Source organism: Pleurodeles waltl, chromosome 10, assembly GCF_031143425.1.
Source record: "Pleurodeles waltl isolate 20211129_DDA chromosome 10, aPleWal1.hap1.20221129, whole genome shotgun sequence".
Lineage (NCBI taxonomy): Eukaryota > Metazoa > Chordata > Amphibia > Caudata > Salamandridae > Pleurodeles > Pleurodeles waltl.
Window position 1 is genome coordinate 802736676 of NC_090449.1, and position 18275 is coordinate 802754950.

Sequence of the window (18275 nt, forward strand, 5' to 3'; positions counted from 1 at the left end):
GTTCGCCCTAGCTATGCAAAGTTAAATGTTTTTGATCTGCTCTCTTTGTGTGTTGTGGGTGCTGTATCAACCCTCCACCTGTTGTAATGTGTTTTTTTCAAAAGGTTTACCTTGCACACTTTTCATTATGCCTTAGTGGGACCTGAATTTAATCTTCCCATTTCCAGTGTTTGAACTCACTAACATTTCTAATGTTTGAACCACTGCACAGCTGTACATTGAGGCTTCCGACTCTGACAGTTTTCCTTTTCTACATAACATCTGTGCGGTAAGTGAGCTGTAAGCCCTCTCTGTCAACCCACAGTATACAATATTCCTTCTGAACAAGCTGGTGTTGAGGGCATGAGCTTCGTTTCTTTAGAGTGGTCACTTAATTTCATGACCAGGAAAAGATCACCCTCCCAGCGCTTAGTTCCTGTTTACCCCTCTAAGAGAAAGACTTTCTTGGCTGGAATTTAAAAGAGCCGTCGGGTTTTACACTGATTGTGCCAAGGATCATAGTGTGGATATTCAGCTTTTTGTTGGATTCCTTAGAGCACAAGGCAGTTTTGACAAGAAGTATTTCTAGTGGGACTGTTCTCTGTATAAAAAGCTGCTTGAGGCTGGCTAAGAAGCAGCCCCCAGAAGGTTTGTGGGCTCATTCCACCGGAGCAAAAACTGTTCTCAATACACTGGCACAATGTTTCTAGACATGTTTCAGGCTGCTACGTGGGTGTCACTTCATCTGTCCATAAACTACTACTAATAGTTTCCAGGTTCTTAGAGAAGAGCACTTTGGTTCTCTGGTACTGCATAACTTTTTTGTCTGAACCAGTTCACAGACCCACCACATGGGAGGTCCTGTCCTGTATCTATTCAAAAAGTGAGGAATCTATGGGTAAGGGTATATATATCAGAAAAAAACAAGTTACTTGCCTTTGGAAGGTTGTGTCTAGTGGATGCTGTAACTCAGATTTCTCACAATCCACCCCATCACTTTCTGTGAACTGGACTCTCGGTTTAAAAAATGCAAGTCAAGAGATCTTCATCCTGATCAAAGCTAATCTGTTATTTGGCTCTACATCTGGGTGCATGGATGACACTATTATGCGACCCACTTCCCCCCTAACGCCCCTTCCAGAGCAGAATGTCACCATGGTGTCACACAACACCAGTTTTCAGTGTGCAAATGTACTGCTGAAAAGTTTCCAGAATCCGTATGATGCCAGGGGAATGTTCAGAAGGTGAGGAATCTGTAGTTAGATCGAGTATCTACCAGAAATGTTGTTACCAAAAGTAAACTGCTTGTTATTGTATGATGATTTCTATCTGTTATAAAAATAGTCTAAGAAAAGGAACTATTTACAAAATAAGTGTGACCACACAATGCATGTATTCTTATAATTTAGAGTATGTCCATTAGATGGAGTTCTGTTGAAGTTATGTAACTGGTCCTTGTTTTAGAAGAGGTGAGCTTGATAACAGCAGTTTGCCGTGAAACAGCATGAAACCTTTTATTTCATTCAAAACATGATCACCACATCGAATGTTTACCTTCCATAAACAATCCACAAATGTAGGCACCTTCCCTTGGTGGGTGGCCGTAATCTTCTTTTGTCTTCTTAGTCACATCCACAGTTAAGCACATTTTATCTAAAGGCCATTCATTCTTCCGTGCCATGCTCTGCATAATGGCTAAAATATTTAAAAAAAAAAAAACATTTTTAAATTGTATTGATTTTTTTTATTTATCTTATCTGGACTGATTTGTAGACCATTCACTTCAAGCAAATTATATAACACGTATTCACTTAATAAAATTAATGTAGCATTGCTTGATATCAGACTTTCCACTTGGAAGTGGTGTGTTCTATTTGGAGGTAGGCAAATTTCAGGGTTACTTCTGACTAATGGGCACTAAAGTCTAATTTATTGCATACCTGAGCCCTTTATTTGGCTTTGGAACTGAGTATTAAGAAAACATCATATACTAACCAGTTAGGAAGGACTGAGGATTAAAGAATCCTGGAAGCCACACTACAGCTGGAAGAACTAGATCTTGAGTCCAAATATCCAGTTCTCGGCAGCGCAGGAGAAGGTCAGTAATCCTAAACAAAATAAACAGTATTGTCAATCCATATTTAAGCATAGTACGGGAATTATGTGCACGAGAATCTTAATGTTGGAGTTTATAAATGCAAGAGCAGTTTACTTGAGTTGGTGTTGATATGTCAAGGAGTGTTAAAAGTGAGACTGACTGGGAACCTGTTTTTTGAGGCAGTAGTGTAGCAAAAATGGGAAGTATCAGATTAAGAGCTTTAAAAAAAGCTTTAAGGATCTATGTAAAATTGTTGAATGTGATGGCTAAGTGGTTATTGGGAAAAGCATGATATTGTAAAGACATTGATCACTCAAACTTAAGGGTAGAGATACAAGTCCAATGAAACAGGAGTAAAGGAGACACGCTGCTGATATGACTAGATTCCTAGTGGTGTAACATGACAATTATGCAAGTGGGTATTTTATAGTTTGGGATAATGTCAGGGACATTGTGGGGAAGAAGTCAATCAATGGGTTATTGTTAGCAGTGAGAGCTTAAAAAAAATGAAAGCTTTGTGAGAGAAAGAATACTGTACTGGAAGGGTGTGAGGTAAGTCATGTTGAAAGATGGTAGTGCAGGAAGAGGGATTTGTGTTCAAGCCAAAGCATTACGAAGATATAGTTAATAACCTTAGGCTTTTCCAGAAGTGTATCAGCACCATATTGCACAACATAATTATTACATTCCTTGTAACAGAACATTTCTTATGCACAGATCCTGAACTTTAAATATGATGGCAAACAGAGAATACCACACTCATTAAAATACTAACACTTAACATTACTTATTGATTTATGTATTGAACACAATTTGCCCCATAGTGTCCTGTGCAAAAAAGTTATAAAAACACAAAAATAAATCAAAATAAACGACTTAGACTGTAGAAATATGCCTTTTTTGCATGGTTATCCTGACCCCATTTTTGGACTGATATTGCTGGCATTTGGATTCTGTATGGTGGGACTCTGCTAACCAGGTCCAAGTACATGTGCTGAAATCCCTAAAACTTGCTCAAATTGGCTACATCCCTAATTAGCATATTTAACATACTTGTAATTCCCTAGTATACAGTACAAAGTGTACCCAGGGCTTGTAAATTAAATGTCACTTCTGAAGTGTAGCACCCATTGTGCCACACACCACAGTGACAGTACAAACATGGATATAGGCCTACCTCTGTAGCATGGCTGTGCAGATTTAAAGGAAAATCAACCTCCTGTGGCAGGCCTGAACTCTCTTAAACAATTGTCTACAACAGGTAGACCTCGCTGCCAATAAGGCAGGGAACATGGTATTTAAACACAGGGAATGTAAAGTTTAATGTTAGACATGTCCTTACATTGACAAGGCCCTGAAAGCTATTTCCACTGTAGCTGGGTTAGCTGTCCATTTCACCACCTAGAAAGTGGCAACAAAGTTAATTCTAGCACTTTTTAAAATATTTGTTACAAACCCAATTGACTGGTAAAGTCTGATTTGTGAAAAAAAACTATTGCATGAAAGGTACTTTTAGAAAGTTACATTTTCCCTGCCGAAAGTCTCTAGAAGCCCATTTGAATGAGCATCCAATCAGGAGCTGAACAGCCCTCTTGATGAGTTGTAAACATAGAGCCTTAGGTGTGGGGAGGTATTATGTTAATCTGTGGTGAGGTGCTTCCATTCATCCTGTGCTAATCTCTACTGTATGTAGAGAGTCGCACAGGAAAAACTAGAACCCTTGGTATAGGTAACATCTCATTCCCAGAAATGTGCCAGGAAACCTGCACCTTCTGTGAATTAACATTAATCTGTAAAAGTATGCTCAGGTGAAGGCATTAAATCATTGTCTGCATTATTACAGTCTGTTTTTTTATGATTAGAACCGTCTAAATACATAATGGACTATTAACAAAGGGTATTTATAAGTATGTGAAGGAGTACTCCTTAGGTACTAATTCACGTACTCAAATGCAGTTCACACAGGTCCTACTATAGATCTACGAACTAAGCCTGTCCTGTACCTCAAGTGAAGAGTTCTCTGTCGTGAGTTCAGAGAACTGCACACCCGGTATATGTTTTAAACTGTGATAGTGGCAAAGCAGATGGGCCCTGGGAGCTATAGACTAAACCCCACACTAACTCTCCTGGGATGTACTCTACTGTTGAGGACATATGGTAATACCAGTGTTTCACAAGCTCCTGGTTGGCATCCAAATTCTTCTTTGCTTTTTCTGGTACTCACCCATTTCTTTAATGAATGCCTAGCACATGGTCCACCATAATCTTGTTTATGGTCCTTCTGGGCAGCCACAAAGACCAAGGTCAGAACCTTTTTAGGCCTCACTGGATACTTGAAGTGTATGGTACCACTGTGGCATGATTGACAGAACACCTTTCCAAGAAGGTGACCACAAAATTAAATGGACTGAGCTGTGTCAAAAGGCTTTTGACATGCTCAAGAAAGATTTGTGCTCAGCACCTGTCCTAAAAGCACCAGATTTCTGTAAAGAGTTTATTGTGCATACAGGTGCTTCTGAAAATGGGAGTGGTCACAGAGAAATATTGAGGAGCCACGATCAACCAGCTGACTATTAGTAGGAGACTCCTCCCCAGAGAGCAGTGTTGGAGTCCAATTGAGAGAGAAGCCTTTACTGTGGTTTGGTCCATTAAGAAACTGAGAACCTACCTGTTAGGGACTCACTTTAGAGATCAAACTGACTGCAGATTTCTCAGATGGCTTATACAAATGAGAGAACCGCAAATTGTTGATATGGTCCATTTCCCTACAGGGTATGGACTTCATAGTGGAACACAAACCTGGGGCTTAATATGCCGATGCAGAGGGCCTTTGCAGGTTTTTCCATTTAGATGAGGGTGTAGGCTAGTTGTTTATTGTCTCGGGGTGAGGGGAGGGCAAAGTAAGCAAATGCCTTTTTTTGTGTGAACACCCTCAAAGTTTTAGACTAATGGTGTTTGTTTTTCACTTCTGAGAGTGCACCAAGGCCTGCAAACCAGCTCTCACTGCCAGTGTCTTGACTGTCCACATCATGTTTAATCGGCTTATACCCAATTGGCAAAAGTTAACTAACTTGTAAGTCCCCAGTATATGGTACCAGGAGTACCCAGGGCCTGTAAGTTCAAGTGTCCCTCAGGCGATGCAGCACTTATTGTGCCACTCTGAGTGTGACAGAGTAAAGGCTGATGCAGGCTGGTAGCGCATCTTTAAACTGCTAACTCAATTTTGCCATTTGAACTAGTGACGAACTCCAGTTCTCCATAGTAGTACACATGTCACCCCTAACTTAGGCCTATTGAGTCCTATGGCAGGCTGTGGTATATTAAAAGGTAGGACATATCTTTTCATACGTCCTATCTGTAAAGACCCCCAAATTGTTGTTTTTAGTGTACAAAGGCTAGTAGCCCCATTGGTAAGTACAGAGTTACACATTGACATCTCAGCTGTGCTAACTACTGAATGGGACTGCTAAGGTTGGTACTTCAAGCAATCAAACTAATTGTTGCATAAAACCTGACTTGATGCTCAAGTTGAATTTACGGTGACTTTTGAGAAAAAAGTTTTAGAAAGTTACCACTCTCTCGCCCAAGTTTTCCAGTGGTCATTCACAGATGCAGGCCACAAGACCACCTTCTACCTTTCTGGAAGATGTGTGAAAGACCCCCAGGAAAGGACACAACAGAGGTCTGCTGTTAAGTGTTGTTGCCTCTCTCTGGCCGGAAGCCACACCGGGTGTGAGTCAGAAGGCAAGCTTTAAAGAAGACTGGACTGCACCTGCTCATCCTTGGACTAACAAAGACAGGACTCTACCGCTGATGCCCAGCTCAAGGAAAAGTTGTTCCTGATCGCTTGAATTAAGAGGTGAACTCCAAGAGTGAGTTGGTTGACTTACTGTTACAGCTCCAGGCCACCGAAGATGAAAAAGCCACCTTGGTGCAGAGTTGGTAGCTACAACCACTTGATCATCACTAAACATCCAAAGCAGAGCCTGGAAAACCAAATCCTGACTTTCAGAAGTTGCACCCAAGTCTGCTGGACTTGGAAGAGTAGTCAAATTAAATTTTAGTCACACAAGATGGGCACTAGCTGTAGGTAAAGGGAAGTGCTGATTTCTCTGTGACCGGAGACCACTAGAAACTGGTTTTAGCTAGACTTCACCTGGATTTCGCTGGACATCACCTCTGTGACCAAAGTCACCCCACTGTGTTTGTGGACCGAGGGGTGGCCCCAGGAAGACCCCTGCCAACCAATCAGCATCCTCTATCCCTTGCATCAAGACCACTGCATTAATGCCTATAGTGATTTGCCCAGAGCACCTGAAACTGGACCAAATACTGCTTTGACTCAAAGGTATCTGTCCTGCTGAGCCTTACTGGTACTTGTGACTTGATCCTTGCTGGAGCTGGTCACCACAAATGGGCTGCAGTACCCAAACACAACTTTATAAATTTTTCAAAAGTTTCAAAGTAACCACAATACTTCCCAATGTTTGTATTTCGAATGAAAGGCAGCGATTTGCTTAATAATTTATTTCTCCAGAACGCTCTAGTGGATTTTGGTGTTTAAAAATGAGATCTGTTTATATATTGGTGTCAAATTTCATGCGTTTCATTTCGTTCTTATTCATTTGTTTTGGTACTTCTAAATGCTTTGCGCTTGTTCCTTTGTTAAAGCCTGACTGCTCGAAGCCACAGCATCTGAGGGCTGAGCTACTGTTGTACAAACAAGCCTGAAGGCCCCCAAGACAGGATTGTGACTTTATTATACGGTGAGGCCACACAATTACACCATGGTATGAACTTCATTTCTTCACAAGCATCAGCTGGTGAGGATTTGCTGCTCATGGCAGTGGGCACATTTTACCTCTTTGTCTTGAAAACGTTTTGTTTAACTATGCATGCAAATTCATGTTTACATCGTAGACCGTTTTCTCCAATATTGTGAATCCCATTCAGATACATAATGAAGATATTCAGGGCGTCTTAATGGAAAGTATTGCTTCTAAAATGGTGATAGTGTGACTGCTGTGGAAACCCAACTGCCATAATCATTCACAAATTCTCCAACCTTAGTAAATGGATGAATGTTGATTTTTCAAGATAAAGCGTCATCAGCAAACCACTTATTTCCCCCAGTTCAGGCAGCCACTGCTCCTCTTTCAAACAACCACATTCCATACTTGTGTTGCATTCTAGAATTATACTCTAATCTTGCTTTTGATGGGTGAGAATCCCTTTACAGGCTACATCAAGGGTCAACTGGCCTTTAGGGCAATCAGGAAGTGCCTTATGGGCTAGTCTGATAGGTCTGTGGGTGGGCCCTTTTTGTGCCTGTTTGTGGGCCTGCTGCATGGTTTTCTGGAATGGTTTTTTACTGTTAATTTCCCTGATATTAAAATAAACATTGCTTATAAGAAGCTCAAATACATGTGGTCTTCCATACCTCTCAAAAAGACTAATACAGAGTCTTTCTAAGTTCAGACCCACTTTGCAAACATAGGCCACTTTGTTAGCTATCAAATTCATTAATGGGGCCTCTTCTATTTTGGTGCCTGGGCCTATTTTCCGGCCTAGTATGATCATGGCAGCAGGTCTAGCACAACCACATCATCAACCCTGAAGGCACATTTCAAAATAATAAGAGCAGCACTATTAGAAATTGGGTCTTTAGTTGGCAGAGGTATGCATCCTTGTCCAAAAAGGGACCATGGTCCTAATTAGGGTAACAACACAATCCAAATTATTCTGTGCTCACCCTCTGGTAGCTCTGAGCAGTTGGGCTTAATTTAGAAGGCAATGTGTAAAGTATTTGGGCAAAAACTCATACAGTAACAGTGACAACACCACAAAAATACACCCCACAAGTTTAGAAAAATAGATATTTATCTTAATAAAATGAGATTAAAACAATGAAAATCCAATGTACACATTCATAGTTATGAATTTTTAAAGATTAAATCCCACTAAAGTGCTTAGAAACATAATGGCCCAAACTGGAGCTATTATGGTGTCGTTCCCAATAGTCCGATGCCACAGGCACCTGTCATGGAGTCGCACAGAGCTTCAAGCTCAGTACCTTTGAAAGCGCAGACACAAAGACGTCGCACAGAGTCATGGAGGTGATGTCTCACTGGAGCCAATGAGCCGTCAGTCCCTTACGGCATCTGGGGACATGAGGCGTTGGTTCAGCACTGCGAGACGGACATGCAAGGCATCGATTCCTTGTGAACTGGCGGTTGATGGATCCAGTTGGTCAAGACGTGACTTCAGTGTTGCGATCCCTCCGCAGGACGTCAGCGGTATTGCAGCGATGTCAGACCTGCATTGCAGACCGTTGTCGTTGTTTGTAATGAGCACCACCGAGCCGGGGCAGGCAGTGGTGTGGCATCGGTCATTGGTGTCCGTGCTGGAGTCACTGAAGTCAATCCTGGAGTTGTTAGAAGTCGGAAAACCAGCTATAAGCTAGTAGGTAAAGTCTTTGCTGACCCTGAGACTTCAGAAGGCAAGCTCAATCCAAGCCCTTGGAGAGCACTTTTGGGGGAAGGCAGAGTCCTTCTAGCAAAGTCAGAGGCCAGCAGGCAACAGGACCTTTTCAGCAAAGCAGTCCAGATGAGTCCTCTGGGCAGCCAGGCAGTCCCTCTGACAGAGTTTAGGTGTAGATCCAGAAGTGCCTGATTCGATGGGGGTCAGAGTGCCAGTTTATATATCCCAAAAATGCACTTGAAGTGGGGGAAACTTCAGAGTGATTTTAAAGTGCACAAGTTCCCCTTTCAGCCCAGTCCTGTCTGCCAGGATTCCTTTAGAGGGTTATCAGTCCTTTGTGTGGGGGCAGGCCAATAGCCTTTGAAATATGAGGGAGCCCCTCCACCATTCCTGCCCAGGGAGATCCATTCAGTATGCAGATGTGACTGAGTGTCCTGTGTTTCTAGCTGTGTGGGTGGGTGAAATGCACAGGTGGAGCTGTCAACTAGCACAGATCAGGCGTGGATTGGAGACTGACTTTAAGGCACAGATGGCAGCAAGTGCAGAGAAATGCCCACTTTCCAAAAGCGGCATTTCTAAAATAGTAATATTAAATCCAGCTTCACAGGTAAGCAGGAATTTCTGTTACCATTCTGGCCATACTAAACATTACAGGGCCACTCCTAGATCAGAATCTACCACCCAAAAGTATTTGAGGGCAGTTCTAATGCTAGTCTATGAGAGGAGCAGGCCTCTCAGGAGTGGAAAACGAAATTGAGTTTTTCACTACCAGGAAATGTAAAACATATTAGTATATGTCCTGCCGTTTACCTGCATAGCAACCTGCCCTATGGGTTACCTAGGGCCTACCTTAGGGGTAGCATATATGTAGAAAAAGGGGAGTTTAAGGCTTGGCAAGTAGTTTTAAATGCTAAGTCGAAGTAGCAGTGAAACTGCGCACACACAGACCGTGCATTGGCAGGCCTGAGACATGGTTAAGGGCTACTTATGTGGGTGGTACGATCAGTGCTGCAGGCCCACTAGTAGCATTTAATTTACAGACCCTGGTCACATATAGTGCACCTTACTAGGAATTTACAGGTAAATTAAATATGCCAATTGGGTAGGGACCAATGTTACTATGTTTAGGGGAGAGAGCATATGCACTTTAGCACTGAAAAGCAGTGGTAAAGTGCACAGAGTCCTAAAACCAGCAAAAACGGTCAGAAAAATGGAGGGAGGCAGGCAGGCAGAAAAATTGGGGGATGACCACCCTAAGGCTTTCAGATCTAACACCAATAGGGGAAATGTGGGATTGACGGTAGGTAGCATAGCTTTGCACAAACTATTGTACTTGCTGGAGTGGGGATTGTTCAGTTCAAGTTTCGGTTTACCGTTCATCAGCGCTAACCCCCTGCTGCGTTAAGTTCGGTGGATGTTTGACATTGGCTGAGATTAATCAGGAGCTGTGCATCACATTTAATTAACATCGCAATCTCTAGTCTACTTCACTCAATAATGAGAGTTTGGTATGAGATAGAGGTTTATTAATCAAATCGTTTCGTATTTCATCTTTATTAGACTCCTATAGCTTTATCAGTAACAGTCAATAGTTTGTCAATAGTCAAAATAAGTAATCTGTTAATCGTAATAAATGCATTAAGCATGTTTCATGAAGAAACACAATTTTGTTAAACCACTGGCCTAACAGCCACTAATCCTGTGTTAACTAAGAAAGCTCCAGAAGTACTGTTTGCCAAATTGCCTACTACCATTGAAAGCTTTATAATTTCTTGTCACTTGAAACAACTCCTACTGGTGGAATGATGAGTGCTCCAAAAATGTCTCCAATTAATTGTGCTGTATCACGTTTTGTGTGTGTGTGTGTGGGGGGGGGGGTGAGAGAGAGAGATGGTGTCCTTATCAAAGCATCTTTTCTATTTACATGGTGCATTTTAGGAAATGCCAGAACTAAATAGCAAATATCCTCCAGATCAGCGTGTAATTTAAAATAAACATCCTGTCCACAAACAAAATGCGCTCCTGGAACGACTGCTGCTACTTGTAAAATTTGCCATGAACCTCACATAATTTCAAATGTGTGTTCACAACTGGTAATTCCCCTGGTCTCTTTCTGAATTGATTTCTTCTTTCATTTTTGTCTTCTGTCCAATGTCAATTTAGGATAATTTGTTTTCTTTCTATATTCATGCTCTTCCTACTTCCAAACATTTTTCAAAATGTCCTCCCCTTTGCTTTTGCTGTGGAAAATGTGTGCGCTTCTTTCTCCTGTTGCCATGTTAAATGTCTTAAACTGGCCAAATTGTTCACAAATGCCTGAACTGTATCTATAGATATTGATGGTCTAACATAGTACCTAGCTATGTCCATTTCTTTTGCCTGTGGATGTAGATTCATGCTTCTCTGTAAAGGAACTTTTGAAAGTATCCAGGTCAAAATTTGAATTATTTACAGTGTTCATGCCTATACACTAAACTAAATAAAATACTACATGTAATTGCAAAGGTATGTGGTGATGTCACCTCCTCTGCTGCTGAAGAAGGTAAGTGTGCACAAACATAAGTCCTCTGCCTCTATAGCTTGTGTGTATTCTTGAACCTAGAATAAATACTGTGTTATCTTCTTTCATGTAATACACAGATAATTCCTTCAAGTTTTCCTCATCTAATGTGTGTATTACTGTCAGAGAAGCAAATGTAGAGATATGTTTCTCCATCTTTGGTGTAAATGAAAACCACACTAAAATGACTATGATCACAACTACTAAAAATGTAACACCAATAATAATCTTACATCTAGCTTTGTTTAGGAAAGATGTTTGTCTGCAGTCAGATCGTTAAATGAAATATAGTAGCAAATAGTCAATAGTTCAGTGTCAGACTTTTACATAAAGCAGCTCCCTGATTTTTTTTTTTTAAATGTTTTATTCGCTTTTAGATCTTTCAGCTTTATTTACAGCATTCCTCCTGTAGTCATCCCTAGCTCTACTCCATCTTCTTCTACAAGTTGTATCCCTACTCTTCTACTGCAGCCTTGGGCCTTAATTCTTTTTATTTCACACCTTATGAATTCTTATTTCGGTCTTTTACACTTTTTCTTTCGGTAGTGCCTTTCAAGCCTTTTATTTCTTTCAGAAATTCTTTTCAGCAGCCTTTTAATCCTCCCAGTACTGTTTAGTGTGATGTCACGGAGGCTCAGAACATTGCAATCTCGGGTCAAGCAAAACCTCCCTGATGCTTTTAGCACTTGATTTGTGTAGAATGTCCATTCAGATGCAAAATACCTTTGGCAAGGTACTCTCACTCTTTTTTTACTTTCTTGGTGTCTGTTGATCATTTTCTGTGTCAGTTATACCTCTTGACTCTGTCTCCTTAGTGATGGTTGGCAGTATGTGTTCAACTGACACACAATTTCTTTCTACCATAGTGTCAAGCCCATTCAGCATCATGCGAGTCCCCTTTCTACCATAGTGTCAAGGCCATTTAGCATCATGCGAGTCCTCTTGGTCCAGTACTTGTGCCTTCTCCTGGATCATTTAGTTGCTCTGATGCGGTCTTATGTAGAGATCTCATTTCTTCTTCCAGAGTTTTCCCTCCACTCTGTTATATCACAGGAATTTGGACTGGTGCAATAGTCTGAGATAATTCATGCCCTTCTGCTCTTTGCAGTGATGTTGTTTGGGATTGTGCAGTCACAGGTGCCATTGGTTATGCTTCGTAGGACACTATCTCTTTATGGGGGCACCTCACCTTCTGAGAATGTGATGCATGCACCCAGTTCAGTACCCCACACACTTAACAGCAGTGTTTGTGGTTAAGATTACTTGGCAAGGCTCTCTCCATCTCAGCTCCAAGCAAGATTTTCGCATGTGCTTCTTGATAAACACCCAATCAGAAGGGACTGAGGTAATGACACTATACCTGATGTTGATGTGTATTTGAGGTAAAAGCTTCAACCTGATAAGAGACAGAAAGCACCTCATCAGCTAATCCTCTGCAGTAATAGAGTATCATGTGTTCTGTGATGTTCACAAGTGCATTTACAGGTACAGCAGGCATTCTCACTGCATGTCTCATTAAGATTTCATGTGGAGATAACCCTATCCTCCTGTCAGAAGTAGTCTAGGGGCTCATCAGCAACAAAGGCAAAGCTTCTGGCTATTTCAATGAAGTGGAGGCACAAACTTTCGATTAAGCTGCTCAACCATTCCAGAGCCTTCCAGTCAATAGCTATAATGTAACCTCTGTTCCACCTGTAAAGCTGCACATAGCATTCTACGGACTTAATTGTTCAAACGAGCCCTGCAATCTGACTCCAGAGAAATTGATAATCTGAATCTGGATATTCATTCTCGCAACAGCAATTTGGCTACAGTGCGAATGTCATTTCTCTATATTGGGTAGACTTCCACCGATCAAGAGAAAATGCACTCTCTATCCAGGTCGTATCTTAGCCCATTACAAATGGGCAAAGTCCATCTGCATTCTGTTGAAAGGCCTATCTGATCTTCCTACGTGACTTAATGTAACTGGTGTTCTTGTCCCTACATTCATCTGCTGGCAAGTCACATATCGATGGAACAATTCTGCAAGCATTCTAAATTTGGGGTTAAACCAGTTTTGTCTGAACAGCCTCATCAATGCATCTCTTCCAAGCCAACAAACTGTCTGGCAACACTGGTCTACTGAAATCCAAATGTCATCTGCATTTTTGCCACAGCCTGCTCTAGTCCAACCCTGCTGTTCTGCTTATGAAACCTCTTCTTGCAACCTTTTTAAATCTTCCTAAGTATCAGTCACAGACAACTGCATTGAAAAACAGTGGCCTCTTCAGATTCATTTGCATAAGCTGCATTAAATGTACAACCACAAGGGCACAGTATTGAGTGACTTAATTAGCAAATCTGTTTCCAACTGTCACACAATCCTTGCCACTTCAGTGAGCGACACGCTTCTTTATTTCAACTTCAGTAGGCATTTGTTGTGCATGAATCAGTCTTTTTACATGTTCACCATTTCTGCTAGGCTAACCAGATGAGGTAATGAAACCTCTCTATGATCATAAGTTTCTAAAGTCATGGACCACACCAAAGCTATACTATCTGTAATATAGTCACTTTCAGTTGTGCTGATAGACCCAAATTCTTGTAAGGGCAATCTGTTCTTCCATTTGTGCTGAAGTAACACCTCAAAGCCATGAAGCTTCCACAATGTCTTGAATTGTAGAGACACCGTAAGCTACTCTCAGGGAACCCTCATTGTTTCTCAGACCTGAGCCACAAAAATGACAAAACCAGGCTCTTCGAAAGGTTCATATTTTATGTCTCGTTTTGGCTTGATGCATACATCTGTGACATCTAGACAGTCCTGCTCAGCATCATCATCATTCGCAGTTTGAGGTATCCATGACAGTGTTGCCAGATTTAATGTGCAACAGCGTCTTTGTTCAACATTCTCACCTGCGAGTATCTGCTGTTTGTACTTTGTGAGTCTGCTGTTTTTCATTTACTGTGTTTTGGTTCTAGTGAGCAAGATATTGACTGAGAGGGACCTTAGGAGTTAAAGGATGTCCCATCACCATGTTTTCACATCTTGATACGGACACAGACTGTTTTAAGGCAGCTGAGCAGTCCTGCGACTACAGGGTTAAGGGTAATCAAAAAAATATGCCACAGGTCTTTGTATATTTCCTTGCATCTGAAAGAGTGCAGCCCTCCCTCTCACTTAAAAAAAAAAAAATGTGCACACTCCAATCAGGCATTTCTCATGCCGGGGCACAACAGACTCTCAGCTCTAGAAAACATTCAAGTAAAACTTTGTGCTATGGAAACAGATCAGACACATCCTTGTGGGTCAGCCTCGGTAAAGGACTGGCAGTCGAGGAAACGTTTGCTATTCACTGTCTACAGTAGACAGCCATTCCCAGGACCATCCTGACTTCTCTCTGTGTTCTTGGTGGATTCATCTTAAGGATAGTTTCCGCTCTTTCTTGTTGCTTTCTTAATGATATGTCCCAAGTACTGGACTTCGTTTCAACAGTATTGCAGTTTTCTTGAAGACACCTTATGTTTATTCTCAGCAGGGTGATTCAACAAAGCAATCATACCTGGGCTGCAAGCTTCTCGTGTATCTGAAGCCACAAGTAGGTCATAATTATATTGCATGAGAACTGATCTGCAACGACTCACAATTCTTTTTCAAGATCTGATTGAAAATAGATAGACTCTGTATACCCTTGTGGAACTCAGCATGATGCCAAAACTCTATCTCGGAACACAAATGAGAACAAGAATTGGTTGTCCTTGTGCAATTGGATGGAAAAGGAGGCCTTACCGAGATCCACAAAAGTACCATTCTGCAGTGCACAGAATTTGAAAAAAGTATTGTAGCTGGATTCAGTACCATGGGACAACATGGAACAACAATGTTGTTAATCTTTCGAAGATGTTGCGCAATCCAATATTTACAATTTGACTTCTGCAAGCCCATGATCGGAGAGTTCCAAGGGCTAACAAAAGTTTATTTTAAAATCCCTTTCCTCAGCATGTCTTTGATTACTGGTGTTACTCCTGCCACTGTCCCTGGGGTCAAATTATATGGTGCTGTCCTCAGATACACTACATTTCACTTCACTTAGTTTGAGACTGTTTCTACACCTATTATGAGTGTGATGTATTTTCCTCTAAAATCCCATACTTCTGGGTTCACAGTTTATTTTAAATCAGGAGATAAATCCTCTTTTGTTATCACAAGATGCAATTATACAACTGTTCCATGTTGGGCCATTTTATATTCAACATAGTCATCATGTGTTTGGAATTACCACCATCCTGATCTGGTGTACAGTAAATGGTGCAATGCAACATTCACAATACTTATCTCCAAAACAAATTACCAGGACTTGAATCACAAACAATAAATTGAAGATTCTCCTCAAATGACCATACTGCTGTAATCTGTTTATTTGTAACTCCTGCAGCTTGGATCTTCTTTCCCAAGAGGGGCTGGTCTGGGACCTCCATCGTTCTGACAGTGCAACGGGTAGCTCTGGTATCAAACAGAAATGACACTTGGTGGCCAGTTACTTCTCCTCTACAAATGGTCCTCTCTGGTCTACCTCTGAGACTGCATCACGTATGCAATCTCTACCCCTCCCCCTGCCTCCCCAGGCACTGTTGTTGGAAAATGTCAGAACCATCACTGTCCAACATGGGGTACTGTTGAAGCAGGTTATGATTATGAAATGTAGTTGGATTTGCTCTGGTCATCCGATTTATATTAAATCTAGGGGGTTCCCATATTCTGTGGACCACCAGATCTTGTGGAACCTGCATAATTGGAGCCTGTGTCTGCATTGACACTCACAATTGCTGAATGGCAGTTTTGCATTTGATTTCCTCCTTGCATTGGGCCATCTCCATTCAGTCCATTTGGATTCAGCCTACACTCCCTCTCCAATGACAATTTTGTTACAGAAATGACAATGATTCACCTTCAGTGTCACAACATCTACCCCAGATTCTGGATCAATCGGGACACCTCTACCTTGTAAAACACCAACTCCTCCTTGTACTTCGGCTTGTAGACCAATACCCTTCATTCTATTTGAGTTTCCTGCAAATTACTGATTCTGAAAAACTTTCTGAACTAATTTTGTCTGGGCAAGCTTAAACCTCTCCTTAAGTCTTTTCTACTTTATTTCTTGTTGATCACTACACTATTTGCATATTTCAGGATCTCATTGAAAGGTTTTGTCTGCCAACAAATCACATTTTGTTTTATATGCATACTAATCTCTGGTCTCAACCCAAGATCAAACTGCGACACAAAGAACCCACTCTTTTCAGGATGTTCTCATCCACTGTTATTTAAACACCTGAAGCAAGCATGCACTGATTCTTTGTTTCTTGTGAAGTGCGATTAATCTTCAACCAATGAATATCTTTGACGAACTTTGCCCTTCAAGTAAGTAATCACCTCATCGTACTTTGTCATTATTATAGGAGATGGTGAACGGGTATGCACAAAATGTTTTTTTTTTTTTTTGTGTAAAATTAGGATTTGGTCCGCGTGATGCTGTGCTAGGAGGAGGGGCAAGAGTGATCGAGGAAATGAGTGAGAGGTGGTGGAGTTGGATCTGCGGAGCTCCAGAGGAGTTGTGGACTGCGGGTCCAGACTCTGTCTCAGACTGCCTCCCCTTCCCATCCTGCCTGCTCTCCAAAAGCCCTCTGTCATGCTGGGTGGCCCGGAGGCTGGGGGGCAGAGGAGAGTGGGCTGACGTGAGTGAGACGAGGGCATTGTGGGGTCACTTCAGGTCACCTCAGTGGAGTACCTGTGGAGGTAACGACCCATTCCCACTCTGCCCTTTGTTCCTTGCTCTCTGGTCTGCTTCCTGCAACCTGCCCTCGCTTTTGGCAGCCTGAAAACCTAAGGAACAGTGAAGAAAAAACTCCTGTGATTGTAAGCACGAGGGACCGGAGACCAGTGAGGAGGGGGCTACATTTAGTTACACTGCTGGCGGGTGAGCCATTGTCTGTTTCACAGAAGTGGCTTGATTAGGACTGGGTGCGGCTTGTGATCAGGCTGTTTTCCCCCACCCCCAAAGCTTTGCTGGGACCCTGGAGGCCAGTGTAGGGTCGCATTGCCATATTGCGGCATTTTGTGGACCGCCTGTGCCAAGCTTTTTTTTTTTTTTTTTTTTTTTTTTTGGCTGAACATTAGCACAAGGATTTGGGCCACTACCATTCAGGAAGGGAGAGCAAATTAGGAAAGGGTGTGGTAGGACCATTGACGTGCTTGTACCCCCTGACCCCGGTCAATAGCTGCCTGCGTACCTGTGCATCACGGTCTATTTTACAAGCCATATTGCTGTACAGTCCTGCTATCTACAACAGGGGTAAGGAAAGGGGAAAAGAAGGAAGTAGCCAGGCTTGGCTCAGCTAACAAGCTAGTGTCCATCCCTTCATAAATCACTGGTGGGGGTGCCTGCAATTCTCCAAAGCAGTAACACTGCAATCCCCGAACCTCACACCCCAGCCGACTCCAAAATGATATCTGACAGGGTACGTGGCAAATCGCCAGTTGTGAATAAAAGAAAATAAGAACCGGCAACTGAAGAAGTGGCAGCAGAAAGAAAGCCCAAAGGCACAATACAGAGGGGCTTCTCACTAGATATTAGTAACCTAGACCCAGAGAGTGCTTCAGTTACACCAGATAGCGCGCAGTGCAGCAGTATTTTGGGAGCGCAACGAAACACAGAAGGGTCCATGGATCCACCTGGACAGTCTAAAGTATCAAACCTAACAGACTTCATTCAGCCATTGAGCAGCCAAGGTGGTAGGACTGCACCACGTGCTTAAAGTGAAAACCAGCACTTGAAAGTAGTTGGGAGTAAGGAAGCTAATTGAGGGACACCCATCCAGGTTTCCCCTGTCACTAACTATTTTGATCTAAAAAAAAAAAAAGAAAAAGTTGCGACCATTTAGTTGGTCTGCAGAGGATGAACTTCATTGAATTGAATGAGGCTATGCAATACCAGCAGTACCAACGGCACCCGTGGGACCTATTTGCTTAGGCTTTCAGCACACTCCCAGAATAAATGGCACTCAACATCATAGTTTTGACTGACACTTTGGATGTGTCTGTAATTCTCCATTTCAGGCTTTACTCTTTCCTAGAATCTAAGGCTAACAATGTTGAGGAACTTGAACCCCCGTACT

The 18275-nt window shown here is 42.0% G+C and overlaps 1 protein-coding gene across 1 annotated transcript in view; it reads right to left on the reverse strand.

Annotated features, from left to right (window-relative positions):
• DNAH11 (dynein axonemal heavy chain 11) overlaps positions 1-18275 on the reverse strand; it is a 2866633-nt gene that overhangs the window by 14388 nt on the left and 2833970 nt on the right. The window contains exons 80-81 of the mRNA XM_069211469.1: positions 1975-2087; positions 1534-1674 (exon numbers count right to left, since the gene is read on the reverse strand). Coding sequence (XP_069067570.1) covers positions 1534-1674; positions 1975-2087 — 254 coding nt within the window. The remainder of the gene's footprint in view (positions 1-1533; positions 1675-1974; positions 2088-18275) is intronic.